The sequence below is a fragment of the Numenius arquata genome, chromosome 22 (assembly GCF_964106895.1).
Source record: "Numenius arquata chromosome 22, bNumArq3.hap1.1, whole genome shotgun sequence".
Classification (NCBI taxonomy): Eukaryota; Metazoa; Chordata; class Aves; order Charadriiformes; family Scolopacidae; genus Numenius; species Numenius arquata.
The window spans coordinates 5309915-5331321 of record NC_133597.1 but is presented as its reverse complement, the minus strand read 5'-3'; the positions used below and the strand labels follow the sequence as shown (position 1 = coordinate 5331321).

General features: G+C 55.2%; 1 protein-coding gene across 4 annotated transcripts in view; it reads left to right on the top strand.

Moving 5' to 3' along the window:
• LOC141474578 (protein CEPU-1) overlaps positions 1-17389 on the top strand; it is a 387134-nt gene extending 369745 nt beyond the window's left edge. For 2 of the 4 annotated variants that reach the window (XM_074162529.1, XM_074162528.1), the window contains 5 exons: positions 8316-8450; positions 9135-9255; positions 10978-11129; positions 15509-15541; positions 17046-17383. In XM_074162529.1, coding sequence (XP_074018630.1) covers positions 8316-8450; positions 9135-9255; positions 10978-11129; positions 15509-15541; positions 17046-17146 — 542 coding nt within the window. In that variant the 3' untranslated portion in view covers positions 17147-17383. Of the gene's footprint in view, positions 1-8315; positions 8451-9134; positions 9256-10977; positions 11130-15508; positions 15542-17045 lie in introns of all 4 variants that reach the window. The other 2 variants (XM_074162531.1, XM_074162530.1) reach the window with 1 other exon arrangement.
• Positions 17390-21407: the final 4018 nt, after the last annotated feature.

The following is a 21407-nucleotide window of genomic DNA, read 5'->3' as shown; positions in this document are numbered from 1 at the left end:
CAATATAGGCTGTAGGATGTCAATATAGGCTGTAGGATGTCAATATAGGCTATAGGATGTGAATATAGGCTATAGGGTGTCTATATTGGCTATAGGATGGGAATATAGGCTATAGGGTGTGAATATAGTCTATAGGATGTCAATATAGGCTGTAGGGTGTGAATGTAGTCTACAGGATGTCAATATAGGCTACAGGGTGTGAATATAGGCTATAGGATGTCAGTATAGACTATAGGCTCTCAATATAGACTATAGGATGTGAATATGGGCCGAGCGACCCAGTTGCAGGTGACGGGGTGGTCTCTGGAGGGTCTCTGCAAGTCGCATGTCCCAGTGACTAGTGAGATGTGTGGCCTGCGTCCGCTTAATAGCTAAATATTTGAGATATTGTAGGACATACCGCGTCCAGCTTTGCAGTCCTCAGCACAGGAAGGACACGGACCTGTTGGAGCGGGGCCAGAGGAGGCCACGGAGATGCTGGGAGGGCTGGAGCCCCTCTGCTGGGAGGACAGGCTGAGAGAGTTGGGGGTGTTCAGCCTGGAGAAGAGAAGGCTCCGGGGAGACCTTAGAGCCCCTTCCAGTCCCTCAAGGGGCTCCAGGAAAGCTGGGGAGGGACTCTGGATCAGGGAGGAGAGCCATAGGATGAGGGGGAAGGGTTTGACACTGAAAGAGGGGAGATGGAGATGAGATCTCAGGAAGAAATTTTTTCCCATGCTGACACGCTTGAGGGCAGGGGGCAAAATTGGCTGTGAAAGTTCCATGTAATCCCATTAAAAGAAGGGTATGAGCAAGGGAAACAGGCTGTTTCCCCTCTCTTTGGTGGCACAATTGGGGACCGGTCATCCCCCTCGGGGCATGAGGATGAGGAGGGACCCCAGGCTGCAGCCATGGAGGCAGCTGCTGCAAAGCGCAGCGCAGGAGCCCGGCAGCGAGAGCACCATCCCCTGGGGCTTCGCTCAACATCAGGCCACGGAAACACGCTAATTAACAGGGAAAAACATGTAAGAGGAGAGACTTCTTTCCTTGTCGTGGGGAAACGTCAAAAAGAGAGAGAGGCTTGGCCCCATGTAAGCACGATGCAGTCTTTGATTCGCCGTGTGCCTGTTTCTGGGGTGGTTGTTTTTTTTTTGAAGGCTTGTGATGAAAAAGAGGAGGTTTGTGCCCCGAATCTGCCCGTGGGATGGTCGTGGGGGTGGGATCACCCCTCTAAGGGGAGGGGGGTCGCAGATGGGAATGGGATTGGAGCCTGCGATGCGGGGATGTGATGTTCACAAGAGGAACATGCTGTGCTTGCCTGGGTCATAGAATCATAGAATCGTCCAGGTTGGAAAAGACCCTTGGGATCATCGAGTCCAACCATCTACCCTACTCTACAAAGTTCTTCCCTACACCATATCCCCCAACACCACATCTAAGCGACTCTTAAACTCATCCAAGGATGGTGCCTCAACCCCCTCCCTGGGCAGCCTGTTCCAGTGTCTGATCACTCTCACTGTGAAGAATTTCTTCCTGATGTCCAGTCTAAACCTACCCTGTTGCAGCTTGAAGCCATTCCCTCTCGTTCTATCGCTATTTGCTTGTGAGAAGGGTCGATAGGGTAATCTTAAAAAAAAAAAAAAAAATATTTTTTTTTTAATGTCTTTTTTTTTTTTTTTTTAATGATCACTCTGGATGATTTCCAGCAGGTTAATTACCCCCAGTCTTTCTCCGCCGGAGCGTGGCAGCATTAAGAGTGGGGTGCGGGGAGGGGACGCTGCCCTGGCCGGTGTCATTTGCCCGATCGCCCCCAAAACAGGGAAAGGGAAGGTGTGAACTGCCTGAACTTTGTCCCTTAGGTGTTAATGATCGTGCCTCTGTCCTGGGCACTGGTGAGGCCTCACCTCGAGGGCTGTGTTCAGTTCTGGGCCCCTCACTACAGGAAGGACACTGAGCTGCTGGAGCGTGTCCAGAGGAGAGCCACCAAGCTGGTGAGGGGTCTGGAGAACAAGTCATACGAGGAGAGGCTGAGGGAACTGGGCATGTTTAGTTTGGAGAAGAGGAGGCTGAGGGGGGACCTTATTGCCCTCTACAACTACCTGAAAGGAGGGTGTAGAGAGGTGGGTGTTGGCCTCTTCTCCCAAGGGAATCATGACAGGAGCAGAGGAAATGGTCTGAAGTTGGGGCAGGGGAGGTTTAGATTAGATATTAGGAAGAATGACTTTACTGAGAGAGTGGTCAGGCACTGGCACAGCCTGCCCAGGGAGGTGGTGGAGTCACCATCCCTGGAGGTATTTAAGAAACGTGTAGACATGGCACTTGAGGGCATGCTCTAGTGCCCGAGATTATTGGGTTGTGTCTGTTTGTGTGTGGGGTGGTGTGTGCTTGTGGGTGTTTGTTTTGTTTTGGTGTTGGTGTTGTGGTTTTTTGTGGGTTTTTTGGGTTGGTTTTTTTTTTTTGTTTTTGTGGTTGGACTCGATGATCTCAAAGGTTCCTTCCAACCAAGAAAATTCTGTGATTCTGTAAATGAGTCGTCGGGAGCGGGTGATACTGATTAATAAGAGGGTGAAGTAGGTGCTTCCCCGTCTTCGGCCGGGCCATGTGCAGCCTTAGCTCTTTTTTTTCTTCCCGTCGTGCCTGATTTGAGCAATTCCACCGGCGGCCATGGTGCAGGAGAGGTGAAGCGGGTCCCGGGAGCCGGCACTTCGCTCTTATTACCTTTATGTGTTTTATTTATTTACTATAAACTATGTGATAGGACGGTCATCACTGCCGTGCAGGAGTGACGGTTGAAATATAGGGCTCTGGGCTGCAGTGCGTCGCTGGGAGCCAGGAGCCTGCGTGATGTTAATTTTTATTGCCAGAAGTAGCCATAAATTGATAGTTGAGAATCGCTGTAGGGACTGTAATTAACTAGTTACTATTTCACCTCCAAAAGGAGCAATGTTTCACGCTCTTACTGTTACTTATCGGGAATCAGCCGCTGTCAACATCCGCTGAAGCCCGTATAAAGATTTATAGACCTTGGAGGTAAATATTGACTAATGGGCAGCTTGGCTTAATGTTCACCTTGAAGGACAATAAATTGTGCTATTGATTGCAGCGAGATGTCGATATCTGCATTGTTGTAAACATTTTAATAAAATTATCTCCATAAAATATTCTCTTTTTCCGGCCAATCCCAGCTGGGAGGATCGGTGCCTGGCCAAGGCACGGTGTTGCTTGGTAGGGCCGTGGTCCTCAGGAGCTGACAATGAGGGTGGCAATGGCGGTGTCACCGACCACGGGGTGCTGGCAGGGCAGGACACGGTGACAGGGAGCAGTTCCTCACTCCCAGTTTAGGTTTTTTAATGGTAGTGTGGGCAGTGTTCAGCCGGGAAGAGCCGTACGCGGTGTGTCCTACAGCCCCTGAGATGGTGAGCCTGGGGGACAGCGGCAAGCAATTAATTTGGGAACATGTGTTGGCTTTCTGGTGAGTTATTATCTTGTCAGAGGTTCAGTGGAAGCAAACGGGTAGGAGGAGGCGAGGAGGGAGACGAGCCGGGCTGGGAAAAGGAGGAGAAAGAAGGGAAGGAACAAGGCGAGGAGAGAGGACAATGGATGCAGGAGGCACCTGCACTGTGTGTGGGACTGAGTTTTCCCCCTTGCTTCTTGGTACTTCAGCTTCCCCTTTCTTGAGGTTTGTTTTGGTTTTGGTTTTTGTTAATGGAGAACTTCATAGTTGCAGAACTGGCAGAGAAAAACCTAAATGGGACATAGAGGTCCATGCATTGGCTCCCGCTCGCTGAGCAGGAGGATTCAAGCTCCATTTTTCCATCTCCCCATCTCTCAGCGCGTTAGTTCATCATCCTCGGCTGATGAACAAGGATTAGGCTTTTGCCGAGTCCGTGGTTCTTCCATTTCTGGCCTGTATTATATTATTGGTATTAATAATAATAATAATAATGATGGGTGCTGGCTGTGATGGTTTTCCAGCTCCCGAGGAGATGAGAGAGCTCTCCCATTAATTCCCGCAATATTTCAGCTCCTAATTGTGCTCAAGCAGAGACAGCCTTGAGATGTTCCCAGCATCAATTCAGGGGGAGCAGGGACTGGTGCTGGTGCCGGGGGAGCTCCGGGGGGGGCGGGCCACGGAGGGTCCCTGGAGGGTCCCTGGAGGCAGGGAACACGGTGACTGTGTGCCCATCGTGTTGTTCTAGATGCAGCCTTGGGTCAGCGGTGGGATCGATCCCAAAAAGCCCATATATATGTGAGAGTGGGTGGAGAAATAGCCCCCCCATCCAAACCCTGGGCTGGTGCTTGCCTCGTTCCTAAGCCCAGGGATGCCGAGTTTCACCCACGGCATCATTTGTGTCCCCGTGCAACCCGGCCAGCAGATAAATGTCCCCCCTGCGCCCCGCCAGCCCCGAGGGACCGCGGCAGCCCCGGTGACACGGGCACCCTGTTGCTTTCTGTAAAGCAAGGTCTGCACTTACAGATTGTGTTTGTTTAACCCCGGCCCTGCTCCCCGGGTCCCGTCTATTTGGTTTTGGGTTTTTTTTTTCCATTCCTGGCAGTCACTAATGAATGAGATTTGTCCAGCAATCAACAAGAGTTCCCATTATAAATAGGCAAAAATGCAGAGGCTGGGGAGCCGGGCGCTCGAGCAATTACTCTCCATCCCTGCCTTCGCCCCGTGGCTGACACAGGCGCTGGCGTGATCTGGCTTTAAGGGGCTTTAAGGACCCGGTTTTCCTGCAGAACCCTTGGAATGGGGGATGCAGTGGGGTGTCCCTGTCGCCTGGCATCCCTGGTACCCCTGGGGTGGGGATGCCTCGTGTCACCTTCTTCCTTGAGGCACAGTAGCTGGCACTAACGAGGATGGTCTTCCTAATGCTGTCATCATCGTTGTCTGAGCATAAGTAATACCAGATTGTGATGAGGGCAAAAGCAGTTGTCAGCTTTTCATAGCATCCCGTTTCGGTCCAGGGCAGGCTCTGCCTGTCGGGGTTGATGTGCTGTATCCGAAATCTCATGGATGCTGATACAAAGCATCCTCAAACCCTGAACTCCTCACGCTCTGCCTCTCCGTCAGCCGATTACCCTGCCTGTATCTCAGACTTCAGCACTAGGCAGGCACCAAGGACGCCTTCATCTCTCAATTTCCCCAGCTTCTGCAGGTGGAAAGCTGACCCTCGCAGTTGCTTTAATGAAGTCTTTTGCTGGGTAATGAAATGCACTCGAGCTGCTTTGCTCCCGGATCAAACCAGGGGACGCACGCCACGTCTCGGCTGCAGCGAGAGCTAATTCTTGCCGGGCACGAGCCGGCTCCGGGAAGGGCCTTTGGTTAGTTGGAAAGCAGAGTCTTATCTGAGCCTTTGCACAAACCGGAGCCTGATTTGCGTGCGGAGCATCCCGAGGCCACCGGCTGTGTCGTTATTTTATCAGCAGGCAGCGCTGTGCTACAGAGAAGCCGATTCTAGGTCAGCCATAAAAGGGATCATTTTTTTTTTCCCCTATCTCCTTTATTTATTTATTTATTTATTTATTTATTTTTATTTTGCAGCGCACATGGACGTAAGGCTGCAATTCGTGTGTCTCCAGAGGGTATTGATTTTGGGGTAACGCCTCTATCTCTTACCCTTTGGTCGTGCAAAGTAGTAATGAGCTCAGCGGTTTTGTCCACTCAGGTGGGAATTACGGCGCGGGGCCGAGGGCGCGGGTGGACATCGGCAATTCATCAGGGGAAAACTCACTTCACCCCTTTCTGAAGATCACGGGGTGCCTTTCCCAGTTAGATCAGCCTTCCCAGTTAGGTCAGCCATGTCAGAGACATGGACAGTGGGATAGAGTGCACCCTCAGCAAGTTTGCCGACGACACTAAGCTCAGTGGCGTGGTTGACATGCTGGAGGGAAGGGATGTAATCTAGAGGGACCTGGACAGGCTGGAGAGGTGGACCCATGCAAACCTCATGAAGTTCAACTAGGCCAAGTGCAGGGTCCTGCACCTGGGACGTGGCAATCCCAGGCACAAATACAGGTTGGGCGGAGAATGGCTGGAGAGCACCCCTGAGGAGAAGGACTTGGGGGTGTTGGTGGATGAGAAGCTCAACATGAGCCGGCAACGTGCGCTGGCAGCCCAGAGAGATAACCCCATCCTGGGCTGCATCAAGAGAAGTGTGGCCAGCAGGTCGCGGGAGGTGATTCTACCCCTCTGCTCTGCCCTTGTGAGACCCCACCTGGAATACTGTGTCCAGCTTTGGAGTCCTCAACACAGGAAGGACGTGGACCTGTTGGAACGGGTCCAGCGGAGGGCCACGAAGATGATCAGAGGGCTGGAGCACCTCCCCTGTGAAGCCAGGCTGAGAGAGCTGGGGTTGTTCAGCCTGGAGAAGAGAAGGCTCCAGGGAGACCTCAGAGCAGCCTTCCAATATCTGAAGGGAGCCTCCAGGAGAGCCGGAGAGGGACTCTTGGTCAGGAAGTGTAGTGACAGAACAAGGGGTAATGGTTTTAAATTGGAAGAGGGGAGATTGAGATTAGATATTAGGAGGAAATTCTTCACTGTGAGGGTGGTGAAGCACTGGAACAGGTTGCCCAGGGAAGTTGTGGATGCCCCATCCCTGGAGGTGTTCAAGGCCAGGCTGGATGGGGCTTTGAGCAACCTGCTCTAGTGGAGGTGTCCCTGCCCATGGCAGGGGGGTTGGAATTCCATGATCTTTAAGGTCCCTTCCAACTCTAACCATTCTATGATTCTATGATAGTGGAATGCAGGGGGTCCTGGGTTCGGCTGTGGGGGAGCGCGAGGGGGCAGCAGACCTGCAAACTCCCGTGGCCAATGTGAGGTCTGGCACAGGGGAGAGCCAAGGCGTGATTTCGTTAATTCTGAGCCCATTTGTACCCGTTTGAGCTGCCAAAAGCTGCACCTGGGATGGCAGCAGCAGGATGCCAGCGGGTGCTGGCCGTGTCGAGCCGTGCGGGGGTGACAGAGAAACAGCATCGGTGCTGGATCAGGGCAAACCCCGCACACACGTGGTTTCCAGGTGGGCGGTGGCGTGTGGCCACGCTCCTGTTTATGTACCGTGGGAAGGGATGTTATAAAAGCATCAGCCGGTGGAATGCAGACGGCGTGTGCCGTGCCGGGAGCCTCCCGTGTGTATATTTTGCTGTCATTTGTCCGAGCGAGATGCAGACGGGTGACCGGTCGAGCGCGGCGAGCTGGTCACGGTAGCGCAGGGATGGTGGGAAGCGAGGGCTCCGCCGAGCGAGCATCCCCTGGGGACCGGGGACCCGTGCCCGGCCTCTCTGCCATTGGCACTGCCTGCCAGAAACAGCTGTCCAGAGCTAATTTATTTCCTAATGCTCCAGCAATGTTAATTTATAAATTACACTGGTAATTCGAGCTATTATTAATTTCAGATGGTGTAGGGCAAGCCTAATTAAAATATGACACCAATTGCCACACATATGTACCAAGGACTACCGTTTAAAATTTATAGGAATATTAAGTGTGACACTGGGCTGGGAGATGCCTGGCACAGTAATTACGGCGTCTGGGCGGCAGGAGATCCGATGGGGAGATGGAAACAGAAGGAAGGGCCGAGTCGTCCCGGTTCGGGGGCGAAAACCCACTTGTGCTGTTCATCTCGGGGACGTTTGACAGATGTTTCTGTATTTTAACTCTGCGGTTTGTTGTCACACCACGATCTCTGGCAACCTGGAGACTATCAGGTCTCACCGTGGGTTTCCAGGAGGGCTTCAAAGCAAAGCGGGCTCAGGGAAGGAAGAGGGGGGGGAGGCATAAAATGCCAGACAAAAGAAAAAAGCCACCGATGGCTTCTCCCCAGCTTTGAGAAAAACCAGGAGCTGTGGGGCAGCCCGAGCGTGGGAGAGGGGGGTGAATGCAGCCCCCCATGGGTACCGCAGAAATGAGCTTGGAGAGGCCCGGGGATGAAGAGATGCAGGTGGGGGGAGATGTTGGCACCACAATTAAGGGGGATAAACTGGCTGCGAATTAACTGATGGTGAAAAATAAGAGAGGGGTGTCTATGTAGAGCTGGGGGAGCCCAGTGGTGCCCCCCACAAGGAGGGTGGGATGCGGAGATGCCAAGGAGAGGTGATTTCAGGTGACTCCAGCAGGATACGGGTTTGGAGAGGACCACTTTGCCCATCCTGCGCTTCTCCAGCAAGTGATGCTCTCGGAATGGGGGACCGGGGCCACCACAGAGGTCCGGTGTCAGCAAGGCACCTTGTTGGCAGGGGTCCTCTTGGGGTGCTGGGGCAAGGTGGGTGTCCTAGGGCAGGGTGCCACAGGTTTCCCGCGCCTCCCCATGGCTCACAGCCTTCTCCCTCCGCCCCTGCAGCCGTGGGCTTCATCAGCGAGGACGAGTACCTGGAGATCACGGGCATCACGCGGGAGCAGTCGGGCGAGTACGAGTGCAGCGCTTCTAACGACGTGGCGGCCCCCGTCGTCCAGCGAGTCAAAGTCACCGTCAACTGTGAGTAGCCTGGGGGGGGGCGGGACGGGACTGCGGGGGGACCAGGGGTGGGACAGGGATGGGGGTGGGAAGTGGGGCGAACCCAGCCTTCGCCCCCGGAGCCGAAACAGGCGGCGACAGTTTTGTGAGCAGGTGGTGTTTTGGCCTTTTTCCCCCTTCTTTTCAAGTCGAGCTCCATTTTTTTCCACCACCTCCTCCTCAGCTGTCTCCATCAACCTGGGTTTTCCGCCCATGGTGAGATGCTGTGCCGATAACCTCCAGGGAGAGGAAAGAAGTGAGCAGTAAATAGGAAATTTTTTTCTGTTAGAAAAAAAAAAAAAGCAAGAGAGAAGGAAAGAGAGCAAGCAAGAAAGCAGCACCATTTGTGCTCAGGGACAGAGCTGAAGATGCCCCAAAACTCCTCCACGGCCACCCCTTGTGCCATCTGGGGTCCGCAGAGGGTCACACGTGGTTCCCGAGAGCTGTGGGGCCCCGGTCTTCGGAGAAGCCCTCCCTGGGCTGGGGTGTGGGGTCTCCCATATGCCCCAAATCGCTTGGGTGCAGTGCCAGAGCGGCTGAAGCAAGGCACAGGCTCAGAGATGGTTTGGGCTCCTTAAGAAAAGGGAACTAGAGGAGGAAGGGGAAGGGGGAGGGATGCCCGGAGACTGTCGGGAGCTGAATCCAGGTCTCCCGTTTTCCACCCAGACCCACCGTACATCTCGGACGCCAAGAGCACCGGGGTGCCGGTGGGGCAGAAGGGCATCCTGCTCTGCGAAGCCTCTGCCGTCCCCTCCGCCGACTTCCAGTGGTACAAAGACGACAAGCGGTAAGAGCCCTGGGAGGGGGCAAAAGTGGGGGGACACATACCAACCCAGGGCCAGCAGCTTCGGGATTTGCCCACCGGTCCCGTCTCAGCGATGGGGCTGAGGTAGATGGGCAAATCCATGATAAAATTTGGCTCAGCTGGGGTTTGGATGGGGAGGCAGGTTTCACCCCCACCAACAGCAGCAGGTTGAGCTTGTCGGGGGCTAATTTGGGCATCTCAGAAGGAGTAGACGCTGCTCAGTGTCTGTTGAAAGCAGGTCAGGGCTTTATATTTAACTTGGGGCTGTCTGCGTGATGGAAAATAGATGAGGGGCATTTGAGGGGGGGTGTGGAATTTTGCAGGAGCCTCTGTCAGACAGGTTTTGGGTAGGTAACGTGGGCAGAAGCGCTGCCGCCTTCACCTCTATCTTACAGTCTTATGGTAAAAAAGTGGTAAGAAAATACATTGGCAGTGCCAAGTTAAGCCCGTAGGAGGGGATGAAACCCCTGTCATCTCTTTAAACACGGTGGCCAGAAGGCAGCATCAGCCTCTCGCTCTTGGAAAAGCAGAAGAGATGCGGTATCGGTCGAGGGACAGGGTTTGATGTGCTGCAGAGGTGACCTGCCCACCTTTGGGGTGAAAGTCACCCTTTTAGGTCAACCGGCAGCTACCGTGTCCCCCCCAGCGTAGCAGCCAGGGACCGAGGAGGGGAGCAGCGCAGCCAGGGTAGGGTCCCACCCCTGTGGAAATGTCTCTCTCTGACCCCAGACAAAGGGTTTTTTAACTCAATCTTGGGTGGCTTCTCCTTGGGAAGCCCAGAGGGGCCGTGGTGCGTCCCAACACGGGACGAGCCACGCAGGTCACTAATTAGGAGGCATGTTTTGTGTGGAGAAGATGCTACAGGAGGTACGGAAGAGGCTGAGGGCACTCGCCCAGGCTCTTTTGGGAGGAGAGGAGCAGGCAGAGGTTTGTGTGGTGGATCAAAGGCCTTGCTCGGGAGCAGCTCAGATCATGGGGGCCCACGAAGCGGTGGCAAGAGGGGGCTCAACCAGGCTGGGTTGGCAGTCGGAGCCCCACAGGGGTGATAATGGGGATCCAGCACCTCCCGGGAGGAATTAGGAAGCGATGGAGCTGCAGGAGAGGAGCAGAACGGGGACACCAGTTCAGGGAAGTCAATGCTCTCGGTTAATGCCAGCATTAGGGTCCACCAAAGGGGTTTGCTGCAGCATCTGCTGCTTGTGGATGCTGCCAGCCCCATCTCCTCCTCTCTGCGAGGTCCAGGGGCACCCTGGGTTCAGGGCAGGGGAAGGAAGGTGCGAGAAGGCGTCCCGTGGAGCCAGGGGGACCAAGGAGCCTTCGAGGCTGACCCGAGAGGGAAATCAGCTCTTCTGCTGGGTGGGAAGGGACCTTTCCCAGATACCCTCCCTGGATCCCTCCTTCTCCCTTTTAGCAAGCCCCAAAGCCTTCAGCAGTGACTCCGCATCCGTGAGGACCCCCATGACCTCTAGACATCATGGGGACAGTGAGGGCTGGCAGCTAAGGGAGGAGACCGAGCAGAGCCGCGTCCATTTCCCATGTGTATCCCAATACCTTCCCTTCTCCATCTTCACGCCTGATCTTTCCCCCAAAATTGATGTCCCCGCTCTGGGGCAGGACCAGGAAATAGAGGATCATGAAAAATAGTGGAGTCCTCTCCTCCCAATGCCACCTCCATGACCTTCTCTCCTTCTTCCTCTCTCCCAGGCTGGCTGAAGGACAGAAAGGACTGAAAGTGGAGAACAAAGCCTTCTTCTCCAGGCTGACTTTCTTCAACGTCTCCGAGCAGGACTACGGCAACTACACCTGCGTCGCCTCCAACCAGCTAGGGAACACCAACGCCAGCATGATCCTCTATGGTGAGTGGGGCCGAGGGAACCAGCCGGGGTTGGGACACGGCTTAATGGCAAGATCAACCATGTGCGAGACACGAGATGGGTCTTTTTTTGTCTTTTGGGGAAGGGTGTGTTTGCTACTGATGCTTTTTGCCCTGGCACATGGATCGGAGGTGGTGGCAAGACCAGGGAAAGGGTGAAAGCCTCCAAACCCACCTCCCAACTCAGGCCCCACGTCTGCCACTGTTCAGAGGTGTTTGGCACTGTGTTCGGGGTTTGTGGTCACTGCAAAGTTGTTAGGGCTTGGCTGTGCGTTGTCCATCTGCTCGCTCTGACGAGTTTCTAGGAGAGAATGTGCTTGAAGGCAGTCTCTTGTGTTGATCGGTGGTAGAAGAGGTGGTGCTGAGGGTCGTCACGGCAAACCTGGGCTGTGGCACAGGGCACCCCGTGCCTGTCCAAAAATAAATGTCCCTGGTGGCTCCGCCATCGTCCAGGTTGCATTTTCCTCTCCTTCCAAGCAGATATATTCTTAGTGATGATTCCAGTGGGAAATGGGCAGGCCAGAGGGCAGAGAGGGGGGAGAAGCTTCGTACTGTTGTTCAAGGGGCTCTTTCCTTTGCGTGCCGGAGCTGGATGAGAGCGATGCATCCGTCTGACACGGCTTAAGGCTCGAAAGGGCTGTAATAGCTCGATGGATTTGTCAAACCTCATCCCTGGCCACCGCCGTGGGGATATTTCCCTGGCTGGGATTCGGGGCGGGCGGTCCTCATGGCTGAGCCCTATGGGAGGAGCAGGGCTTGGGGACCTCCGTCTCCTTCTGATGTGGTCTTCCTCCTTGCGACCCATCCTCCCCCGGCCGTCACACCCGGCAGCGAGCAATGACAGTAGGTGACATTAATACCAGCCGGTGGTAAGCAAACCGTGGAGCGGGGCGGGAGGTTGGCATTAATCAGTGCTAAGAGTTTTTGACGGAAAGCTCCGGTTTCCTAGGGCTTTGAATCCTCATGGTGTCGCAGACCCTTTCCTAGTGCATAGAGTGGATTTAATTAAACCCGCAAAGACTTTGTAGGACACCCCGTTTTCCCTAGAAGACATGGGGTGGAGCGGAGAAGGGTCATGGAGGATCCAAACTTGGGGACCGGGCTGGCTTGTAGATGTGCAGTGTTTGCCAGAAATGGAAGGAAAATCTGGTTACAAAGTAGGAAGCATGGCAGGGTAGGAGGAAGGGTGTCTCTGGAAATCTGGTCTCCCTTTGCTGCTGTCCTCCTGTGTATTTTGGCCAACGGCAATGCCTCGCAGCTCCCTTCCTTTGTTGCGTCTGTGTATGAGAAGCTTTGCTGGTTCAGCAGGAGCGGTGCCCGGTGTGGCAGTGGCTTGTCAGGCTGGGAGAGTTGGGCTTGTTCAGCCTGGAGAAGAGAAGGCTCCGGGGAGACCTTTGAGCCCCTTTCAGTCCCTCAAGGGGCTCCAGGAAAGCTGGGGAGGGACTCTTGATGAGGGAGGGGAGCCATAGGATGAGGGGGAAGGGTTTGACACTGAAAGAGGGGAGATTGAGATGAGATCTCAGGAAGAAATTCTTTGCTGTGAGGGTGGTGAGAGCCTGGCCCAGGTTGCCCCGAGAAGCTGTGGCTGCCCCATCCCTGGAGGGGTTCAAGGCCAGGTTGGAGGGGGCTTGGAGCAACCTGGTCTGGTGGGAGGTGTCCCTGCCCAGGGCAGGGGGTTGGAACTGGATCATCTTTAAGGTCCTTTCCAGCCCAAAACAGTCTGTGGCTTAATAATTCTGTGATGTTTGTCACCCTTTAGTGATGGCCATGCCATGTGTCGTGTCACTCCCTCTCCTCTAAAGCAGCCCACCCGTTTTTTCCTCCTAGATAGTTTGGTTCTCCCTGGCAGGGGGACGATGTATGGGCAATGAGCTGCCATCATCCTGGTCATCTCCCATGCCGGTGTCTTAGAAAAGCTGTAAATAATCCATTGTCATGTAATTTTGTCTTCCGTTGTGTTCTCCCTGAGCGCACAAGCTCAAGCAGCAGGAGCGGGGCAATGCGCGAGGCTCTGCATCATGTCCCTGGCTGTTCTGCCCTGTGTTGTCCTTACATCTTGTTACTGTATATCTGGAGGGCAGCAGAGGGGGGGGACGAGCGTTCCTCGCCCCCAAGCCCCTGGTTGGGGTGGCTTGGGGTCAGCAGGCAGGGCTCTTCAGCGTGCAAAGCTCAGTGAGATAGTGGGCAGCCCTGAAATGTGTGTCAGGTTCTTTAGGGAGTCGTTGCAGGACAGTGAGCAAGGTGTGTTGAGACCCCCGGGAAGGGATGTTCCCTTCTCCTCATCCTCGGGAAAGGGTTGGATGTGACTCAAGGAAGCAGTTTCTATGGGGACAGCGGAAGATGAGGAGTTGGTCCCATCTCGGATGCCCGGCTCTGTGCTCACAGCCACGATGTAGAGCTAACCTTGGATGTTAATGAGCCTAATAACCATGTATTCCCCCCAAAGCTCCGTGCTGTAAGTGATAAACAGGTACCTTTGCCCAGGATACAGGTAAAGTTGCCAAGGAACTATCTCAGCTCTCTTCCTAGTCATCGGTGTCACCAATAACCCCATTTTTCAGGGAGAGGGAGGTCTCCAGCACGGGGGAGCCACCCTGGGTCCATCCTTATGGTGGCTGTGCCAAGCTGCCTGTGCCAAGTACCTGGCATGGCCAGGGCTACGTCTACATCCTTAGGTGTTGTAGGTCCCTAGGGGTTTATGGGCTTTAAATCTTAAGTAGAGTGGGACCTCGGGCTGGCATCCACAGATGCAGGATGGATGAACAGCCCCCAAAACGTAATGATGACTTCTCTCTGCTGATGGCTTTGCAAGAGCTGTCAGGTATTTGGTTTCTCACCCGTGAGATGTTTTTTTGTGGTTTGTGGCATGATGGCAGCGTCAGGTGGGACGCAGTGAAGCCTCCAAGAGCTGGAGAGGGACTTCTTACAAGGGCATGTAGTGATAGGGTGAGGGGTAACGGCTTCAAATTGGAAGAGGGGAGATTGAGATGAGATCTGGGGAAGAAGTTCTTTGCTGTGAGGGTGGTGAGAGCCTGGCCCAGGTTGCCCTGAGAAGCTGTGGCTGCCCCATCCCTGGAGGGGTTCAAGGCCAGGTTGGAGGGGGCTTGGAGCAACCTGGTCTGGTGCGAGGTGTCCCTGCCCAGGGCAGGGGGGTGGGACTGGATTAATTTTATGCTCCCTTCCAACCCAAACCATTCTATGATTCTGTGTTCCCCGTTAGCTTTGTCGGTCCCTCTGTGAATCCCATCAGGGATTGAAATCAGAGTCCTTTGACCGCCCATAATTTCCATAAAGCCACATTGATTTAATGATTCTTTCAGTCTTTATTAAGTGAGTTCCCACCAGGCGCGAGGTTCCCCAGGCCCCCCTCACCCACTGCGGACCCGAGGGGGTCCCTCATCTCCCAGCACGGGGCTCCTCGGCACCACCGGGAGCAGCCCCCCCATAATTAGCAGTAAGAGAGGTGGCCCCGCTTGCCGCTACCGAGCATCATTGGGCCGAGCTCGCCGGTCCCTAAGCAACCGGTACCTCCAGTCTGGCAATTAACGTGTCTTTATTTATCATAATGAAAGATAAGAGGGAAGTTGCGTGCGACGGCTGCGCTGCCTGCGTCACGAGAAAGGTCTCCCGGGTGAGGTTTTGGGGGACAATTTTGTCTCTATCCCCTTTTCCCTGAAGTTGAGCGTGTGTTTTGGAGTTTCTCCCCACTCCCACCTCCCAAATGGAGGTTTAATCCCTGCGGGTACCGTGATGTGAGCCATTCCGGGGCCGTGTGACAGAGGCTAATGTAGCGTACAGCTTTTAATCCCTTTTTTTTTTTTTTTTAAAATCTTTTTTTTTTTTTTTCAGGGAGGTCAACCGGCGCTTTATTTAACGGCTAGCAGTCGTTATTACAGGCATCTGCCACCATGTTTGGCAGCTCGTTTGGCGTTGTCGGTAACGCGACGGAGCGCTCGGTGGAACCACAGCGTGTCGTGGAGCTGGGGAAAAAGAAAAGCCCTTCGTTTGGGCCCCGTTGTGTGGTTCATGTCGCTTCCCAGAGGCTGGGAAATAAACCCACGTGGGGTGTCGCAGGGGATAAACCCATTGGGATGTAGCGAGAGGGAGGAGCAATGAACCGGCACCAGGGAAGGACCAGGAGGAGCGCAAGGGAGAGCCAAACCCCCAAAATCCCCCAAATCAGAGCCCCTGGGCTTCACTTTTTTGCTCGGGGCGCAGGGTGTGATTCGGACGGCAGCATCCCATTTTCTCCCCCATCCGCTCGTTTTCCCCGGTCCCTCGAGGGCCGAGCCAAGCACCTCGAGCCTGCGTTTTGCATTGCCCTTTTGCCTTAACTTTTGCTTGTTTTTTTAATTTTTTTAGAAGAGACAACTACCGCTCTGACACCCTGGAAAGGTCAGTAATTCGGGGATCCCCCCCCAATGCCAGCACCCCCCCCTGCTCCTTTTCCCCACGGGCCCCTTTGGATTCTTCCCACCGGGAGCCCCGGCACCAGCTGCCTCCCGCCCCACAACCCACCACTCCTGCTGGTGTAGCGATGATTTTAGGGCTTTTTTTGGTGTTTTCTGGCTGCCCTCCCATCCTGCCTCCTCCCGTGCCCGTCTGGTGGTGGTCTGCATGCCCCGTCCCCCTGCACTCCCTCCCCATTGTCACCGCGCTCTCCTCCCTGTTGCCGGGGCGCAAAGAGGGATGTCTTTGGGGTCTGTGTTGCCGTGTAAATGGTCTCGAGGGTCCTTTCTCCTCTGGGATGCTCCTCGTGCCTTTTTTCTGGGACGTGGTAGGGGTGGAGAGGCGGAAGGTCCTCTTCCGCCGTTACTGGTGGCCAAGATGGACCACACTCTGCCACACCATCGTTATTGACTGGCCAGTTGGCTCGGTGTCATCTTGATTTTGGGGCTCCATAGCTTCGTTTGTGATGTATTGAGTCCTGGGGATGATTTGTGGATGTCGTGAGGGCTACGGCGGTAGCGCGTCTCCATCTCTGTCCTTGTGCATGGCTTCCAGGCCCTGCTGGGATATGGGGCTAAGCGGGAAGCATTGTGAGGTGTCTGTGAGCGTGTTGGAAGAGAGTAAGTGGTGGGAGACCAAATGGAGAATGGTTCTGAGCATCTCAGTCAGGCTTTGAAGTGAGGGGACACATCCCGGGGTCGATCAGACCTCATGGGCAGCCCCACCACGGCAGGGCACCAGCCTGGATGCCCTCCTGAGATCTTTTCCCAGCCTAGTGTTCCCCTGGGCCAACTTTTTGAGGTGTTTTGGTGGAAGCGACCGGGCCAGGCACCCTCCACACCCTTTCTCTCGGTGAGGGTGCCCTGTGCTCCCCAACAGCGTGGATGGGCTTGGCTGTTCTTGACCCACCTCATTCTTCTAGAGATGTTCTAGGTCTTTGTGATCATTGGAGAGCCCCACACAGGCTCTGCAGAACATGGAGTCCCGAGTGTGGGGCTGCTGGCAGTGTCTCTTTTGGGTGGGCAGGCGGTTACAGTGTGTCCCCCAAGGGAGACAAATGGTGACCCACAGGGCTGGCAGAGTGCTGGCAGTGTGGGGCCAAAGCGACCATCTCCCCTAAAAGCGTGGTTGGAAATTTGGGGAAAATTTGAAGGATGGAAAAAAAGGGTGTTGGAGGAGGTTGGCTGGAAGGGGCTCGGGATGGGGATTTGGGGCCGTAGCGGGACCACGGGAGGTCATGTCTCAAAGACTGGGGTCAGTGGGGAGGGGGGGGTGGCCAGCAGGGGCGGATGGGGGTGCCCGGGGTTGTCTCAGATGGGCTAACGCCACCGCGTGCCGTAGCACTGGGGTGCCCAAGCGGTGCGGTTGGGTTGGGTTCTTCCCATGTGTGTTGTATGGTTTTTGGTGGCTTTGTGGCTAACCCGGCGGGCGTTTGTCCCCCTTCCCGCAGGTCCCGGAGCGGTGCACGACGGGAACAACGGCGCCTGGCGACGAGGTGGCTGCGCCTGGCTGCTGGCCCTCCCGCTCGCCCAGCTGGCCCGCCAGTTTTGACCCCAGAGCCGGCCCGCGGAGTAGCGGCGGCAACGACCACGGCCAGCGAGGGCAAGCAGAAAGGAGAGGAGGAGGAGGAGGAGGAGGAAGAAGAAGAAGAAGAAGAAGAAGTGTTCACCGTTTCCGAAAATAATCATAAGAATTGAGAGAGTATCCGGCCAGGCCACCTGGGGGAGGGGGAGAGTGGAAAAATCACGCAAAAAACAAAACAAAAAACCAAACAAAAACACATCGGGAATTTGGAAAAGAGAGAAAAGAGGAAAAAAAAAATAATAATCCAAGGCTTCCTGCAGAAGATGCAACGCGACTGAGTCTTTTTCTTTCCCCCTCCCCTATTTTATTTTTGTCTCCCACCCCCTTTTTCACCCCCCGTTTTCGCCGTTCGCCGCCGCGGGCATCGCGGAGGACGGGTAGGGCCATGGGGGGCACGGCACCGTGTCCCCCCCACCCCGGGTCCCCTCCACCGCCCTCGCCCACCCGCTCCCTCCCCCGGGGAACCCTCCCTCCGGACGCACCAGTTTTCTTCTTTGCCGAGATTTCCCCGTCTTCTCATGGACCGTGCCGCCATTTGTGTTCCAGGACATATATATATATATTTCTCCACGTATACATATATATATATATGTATAGATATATAGATCTTCAACAGTTTCCACGCCACCAGGAAGGGAAAGGGAGGAAGGAGACCGGCGTCGAGCCACGCATTCATCATATCACCCGCGGACATCGTGAATGATAAAGGATTCTGAGTCACAGTTAATTTTATTAATTATATTTTCTGATACGAGCCTAGAACTCTTAGTTCCTAAAAAACAGAAATGCAAAAAAAAAAGAGGGGAGTTAAAAAAAAAAAAAAAAAAAAAAAAAAAGAAAGAAATAAAAAGAGGAAGAAATGAAATCCAGAAAGGAGAGGGGGAGCGAGAGAAGACATCGGTTCGCTGAGCGCCGCGCAGCCCAGGAGGCGACCGGCCGAGGAGGTCGGCGAGGAGGAGGAGGAAGAGGATTCCCACACCGAATTCCCCCCGAAACCGGCCCAAAAAAGCGGTCGTCCGAACAGTTCCCGCCCAAGGCACGGGCGACCCTCGCCACGCGTCGAGGCGGAGGGCGACACTGAATCTTTTTATGGGATATATATATACAGTATATATAAATATACATATATATATATATAATTTTTTTTTTTTCGTTAGCGTTCTAGCCACGGTTCCCAGCAGGGTCCTTCCGCTGCCATTACTGCATGCTGTATATGGAGTTAGGTGTGTTTCGGTCCCCAACGAGACGAGCGTCTCCGTCCCCGCATCCCCTCGCCTTCCCGCCCTCGGGTCGCCGGGGACGAGGGGGGGGCCGCGGGAGAGCGGGACCCCCTTTCCCGTCGCCTTTCACCTTCGCGGGCGGGATCAAGCGAACCGAGGGACAGAGGGAGATCTATATAGCTCAGTTTTATATTTTTTTATATATATATATATGTATGTATATGTGTGTGGGCGTGCGCGTGTGTGTGTGTGTATATATATATATATATAAAAAAAAAAAAAACAACCCCACAGTAATAAGGGAAAGAAGGCGAAGGGAGGGGCCGAAACACGGTCTCGGCCCCCGGTGGGTTTTCCTCCTTCGGGTTCCTTTCCTTCCCCGCGGCGGGGGGCAGGCCGGGGAGGGGGGGAACCGGGCACGGGCCGGGGTGGGGGGGGGGCGGTGAGGGGGGCTCTCTCTGCCTATCCATTAAAACGATTGTTCCATGTGGCCGCTCCGTCTGGTTGTGGTGCTCATTGCCGCGGGGGACGGGGTTCCCCCCCCCCCGGCACCGGCGGGGATGGGGAGGGAGGCTGGGGGGGGAGAGGGATGCGGGGCGGGAGACCGGAATCACGGTGATGGGACAGGAGGAGGTCGGAGAGATGTCACCTGGATGTCACCGGCGAGCCCAGAGGGGATGCCATCGCAGGTAAGGCTTCGGTGAGTAGATGGGGAGGGTGCGGGGGGGCAGCTCTCCCCTATTTCTCCCACTCAGCAGTCCAACTGGCCGCCGGGAACCCCCAAAACTTTTCATCACACCCTCGTCCTCGTCGGCACAACGTTGCAGGGGATGCTCACAGAGGGGCCCAAGGGAGTCCCGCGGGAAGCAGAGACGCAGCCTCAGGAGGCAGGTGTAGGAAACGGGGCGCAACTCTCGGTCCCCATCGATGGTTCTTGGACGGCATCTTGGGTTTTTTTGCCGATGTCCAGAAGGTTTCTCGGTGCATTAAGTCCTCAGCCTCCACTGGAGCCTCCCAGGTGCCGTCGTCTTCAAGCCACTTGGAATGTCTCTGTAGGATCAGATGCGGATTGTTAGTGGTGGTGGGACTGTTTTTTTTTTGTGTCGGTTTTATTTCTCAACCCTACTAGGAGTTGGCGTGACCCAAGAGATGAGGACGGAGAGCAGGCAGAGAGCCAAAGGGGCGTTCAGGCGTAGCCTCGCGGCGTGACACGTAGAGACGGAGCGGTACTGGCACGGGGCAAGGGAAGAGCCGCGTTCCAAGGTTCCCGGTACATCCTGAGTAAGGGACAGGGTAGGGAGGATGCGGGGACAGGACAGCTGGGCACGGACAGCCCCGCGCATCCCAGAAGGAGGCGCAGGGGCCGGGGCCAGCCCTCTCACTGCCCATGGTTTGTAGGAGAAGGCGTCGTGGCCGGTTTTGTCTTTGGCAGAAGATGCATCTTGACCTCTTCCAGGGGAAAAGCCGGTGGAGGTCTTTGTGCAGGTCTCGGGACTCCTGTTGGAGACGCAGGGCACGGGAAGGGATCCCGCGATCCCCCCACCGGCACGTCAGGATGGGATGGAGGTGACGGGGCTGTCACCCTCACGTCCTCTCTGTAATTGTAAATATTCTGGTGCTGTAGGCGAGAGATCAACAAGCGTCCGATCCTGGAGGTTGCGGGACAAAGAGTAAGTTAAAGAGCAACAGGCTGCTTGGACGGTACATTTATTTATTATTTACATATGTACCGGTGTCTCTGGTTGCTGGGGGAGGGAAGGGGGCTCGAAACGTGCCCCCGCCGTCCCTCTGGTCCCGGTCGTGGTCCTCAGGCTGGGCTGGAGGCGGAACGGGGCCGTGTCGCCTTCCCGGCGCTCGGCGACGGTGTCAAAGAGGAGGATGGAGGCAAAGAGTCGGGATGTTCCGTCAGCCGGGGCGTCGGGGGGTCTGCAGGCATTTGGAGAAGGGTCTATTGCGGGATACCCAGCAGAACCGGCCGGGTAAAAATCGAAGAGGCGTTTTTTGGAAGAGGCTCAAAGCAGAGAGGGTTTCTCGTTGGCGCTCAGACGTGCCGCTCGATTCACCCCCTTGTACCAGGGAGGATAAGTGTCTTGTCCCAAGCCGGGAAGATGTCCCAAGATGGGAAAGGGAGCGTGGAGGTGGGGATGGAGGTCTCCCAGCACCTGAGGTCGGGAGGGTTTCTTCCAGGCTCAGCCCAGAGAGCGGCTGGGACACCACCGGGCAGGCAGGAGGGCTCGCCTCTCCCGGTCCCCTTTACTGGGGACAGTGTCAGGCTTTGGGAAGGACTTACCTTTGCACGGGGGGGTCACTCCATGGGGACAGCAGAGGGGTCCCCGACGTGTGAGGTTGTAGTAGGTCTTACAAGGGCCCGAACGGGGCCATTTGCCCAGGGTCAGTGGCCCAGGGTATTTAGTTTTTGGATTTGGGGATACAATCTTTGGACCAGGCGTTTCATTTACTCGTTGAGGAACGCAAAGGGAGGTCTGGTCCCACCAAGCGAATGACTGAAAGCAAGCAACCTTTTGATGAGTCCAGCATAGTCCAGCAGCCCCCGGTCCCCCCTGCTCGCCCCAGGTGTCCCCAGCTGCCTTCCCATGCTGGGAGATACAGCCCAGGGACATCAGTCTTTGGATTTCTCTAGGGAAACGGGGACTTTGTAACCACACAATCTCTGTCAGCATCGCATAGAAACGAGGGGACCGGGCACCCAGAGGCCATCAGGCAACGGCCACCTCCTGGGTCACACCGGAGCAAGGTGTGGGTCACTAAACGTCCCGGCAGCCAGCCCCACAGCAGCGGAGCTCGTTGAGCTTTGTGTCCTGCCGGGGTAGAAAAGCGTGGCATCTCCTGGTAAGCAGGGGGTCCAATTTTTGAAGGGTGAGTTTGTAGCTGCGCCAGGGAGACGCCGAGTGTCACGGCTCCTTCTCCTCCCGCTCTTGGCCGTCTTTGAGTGTTGACGGAGATATTTTGTGTTCCATGCTGTCGGGTCGCGATAGGAGCAAATAGGT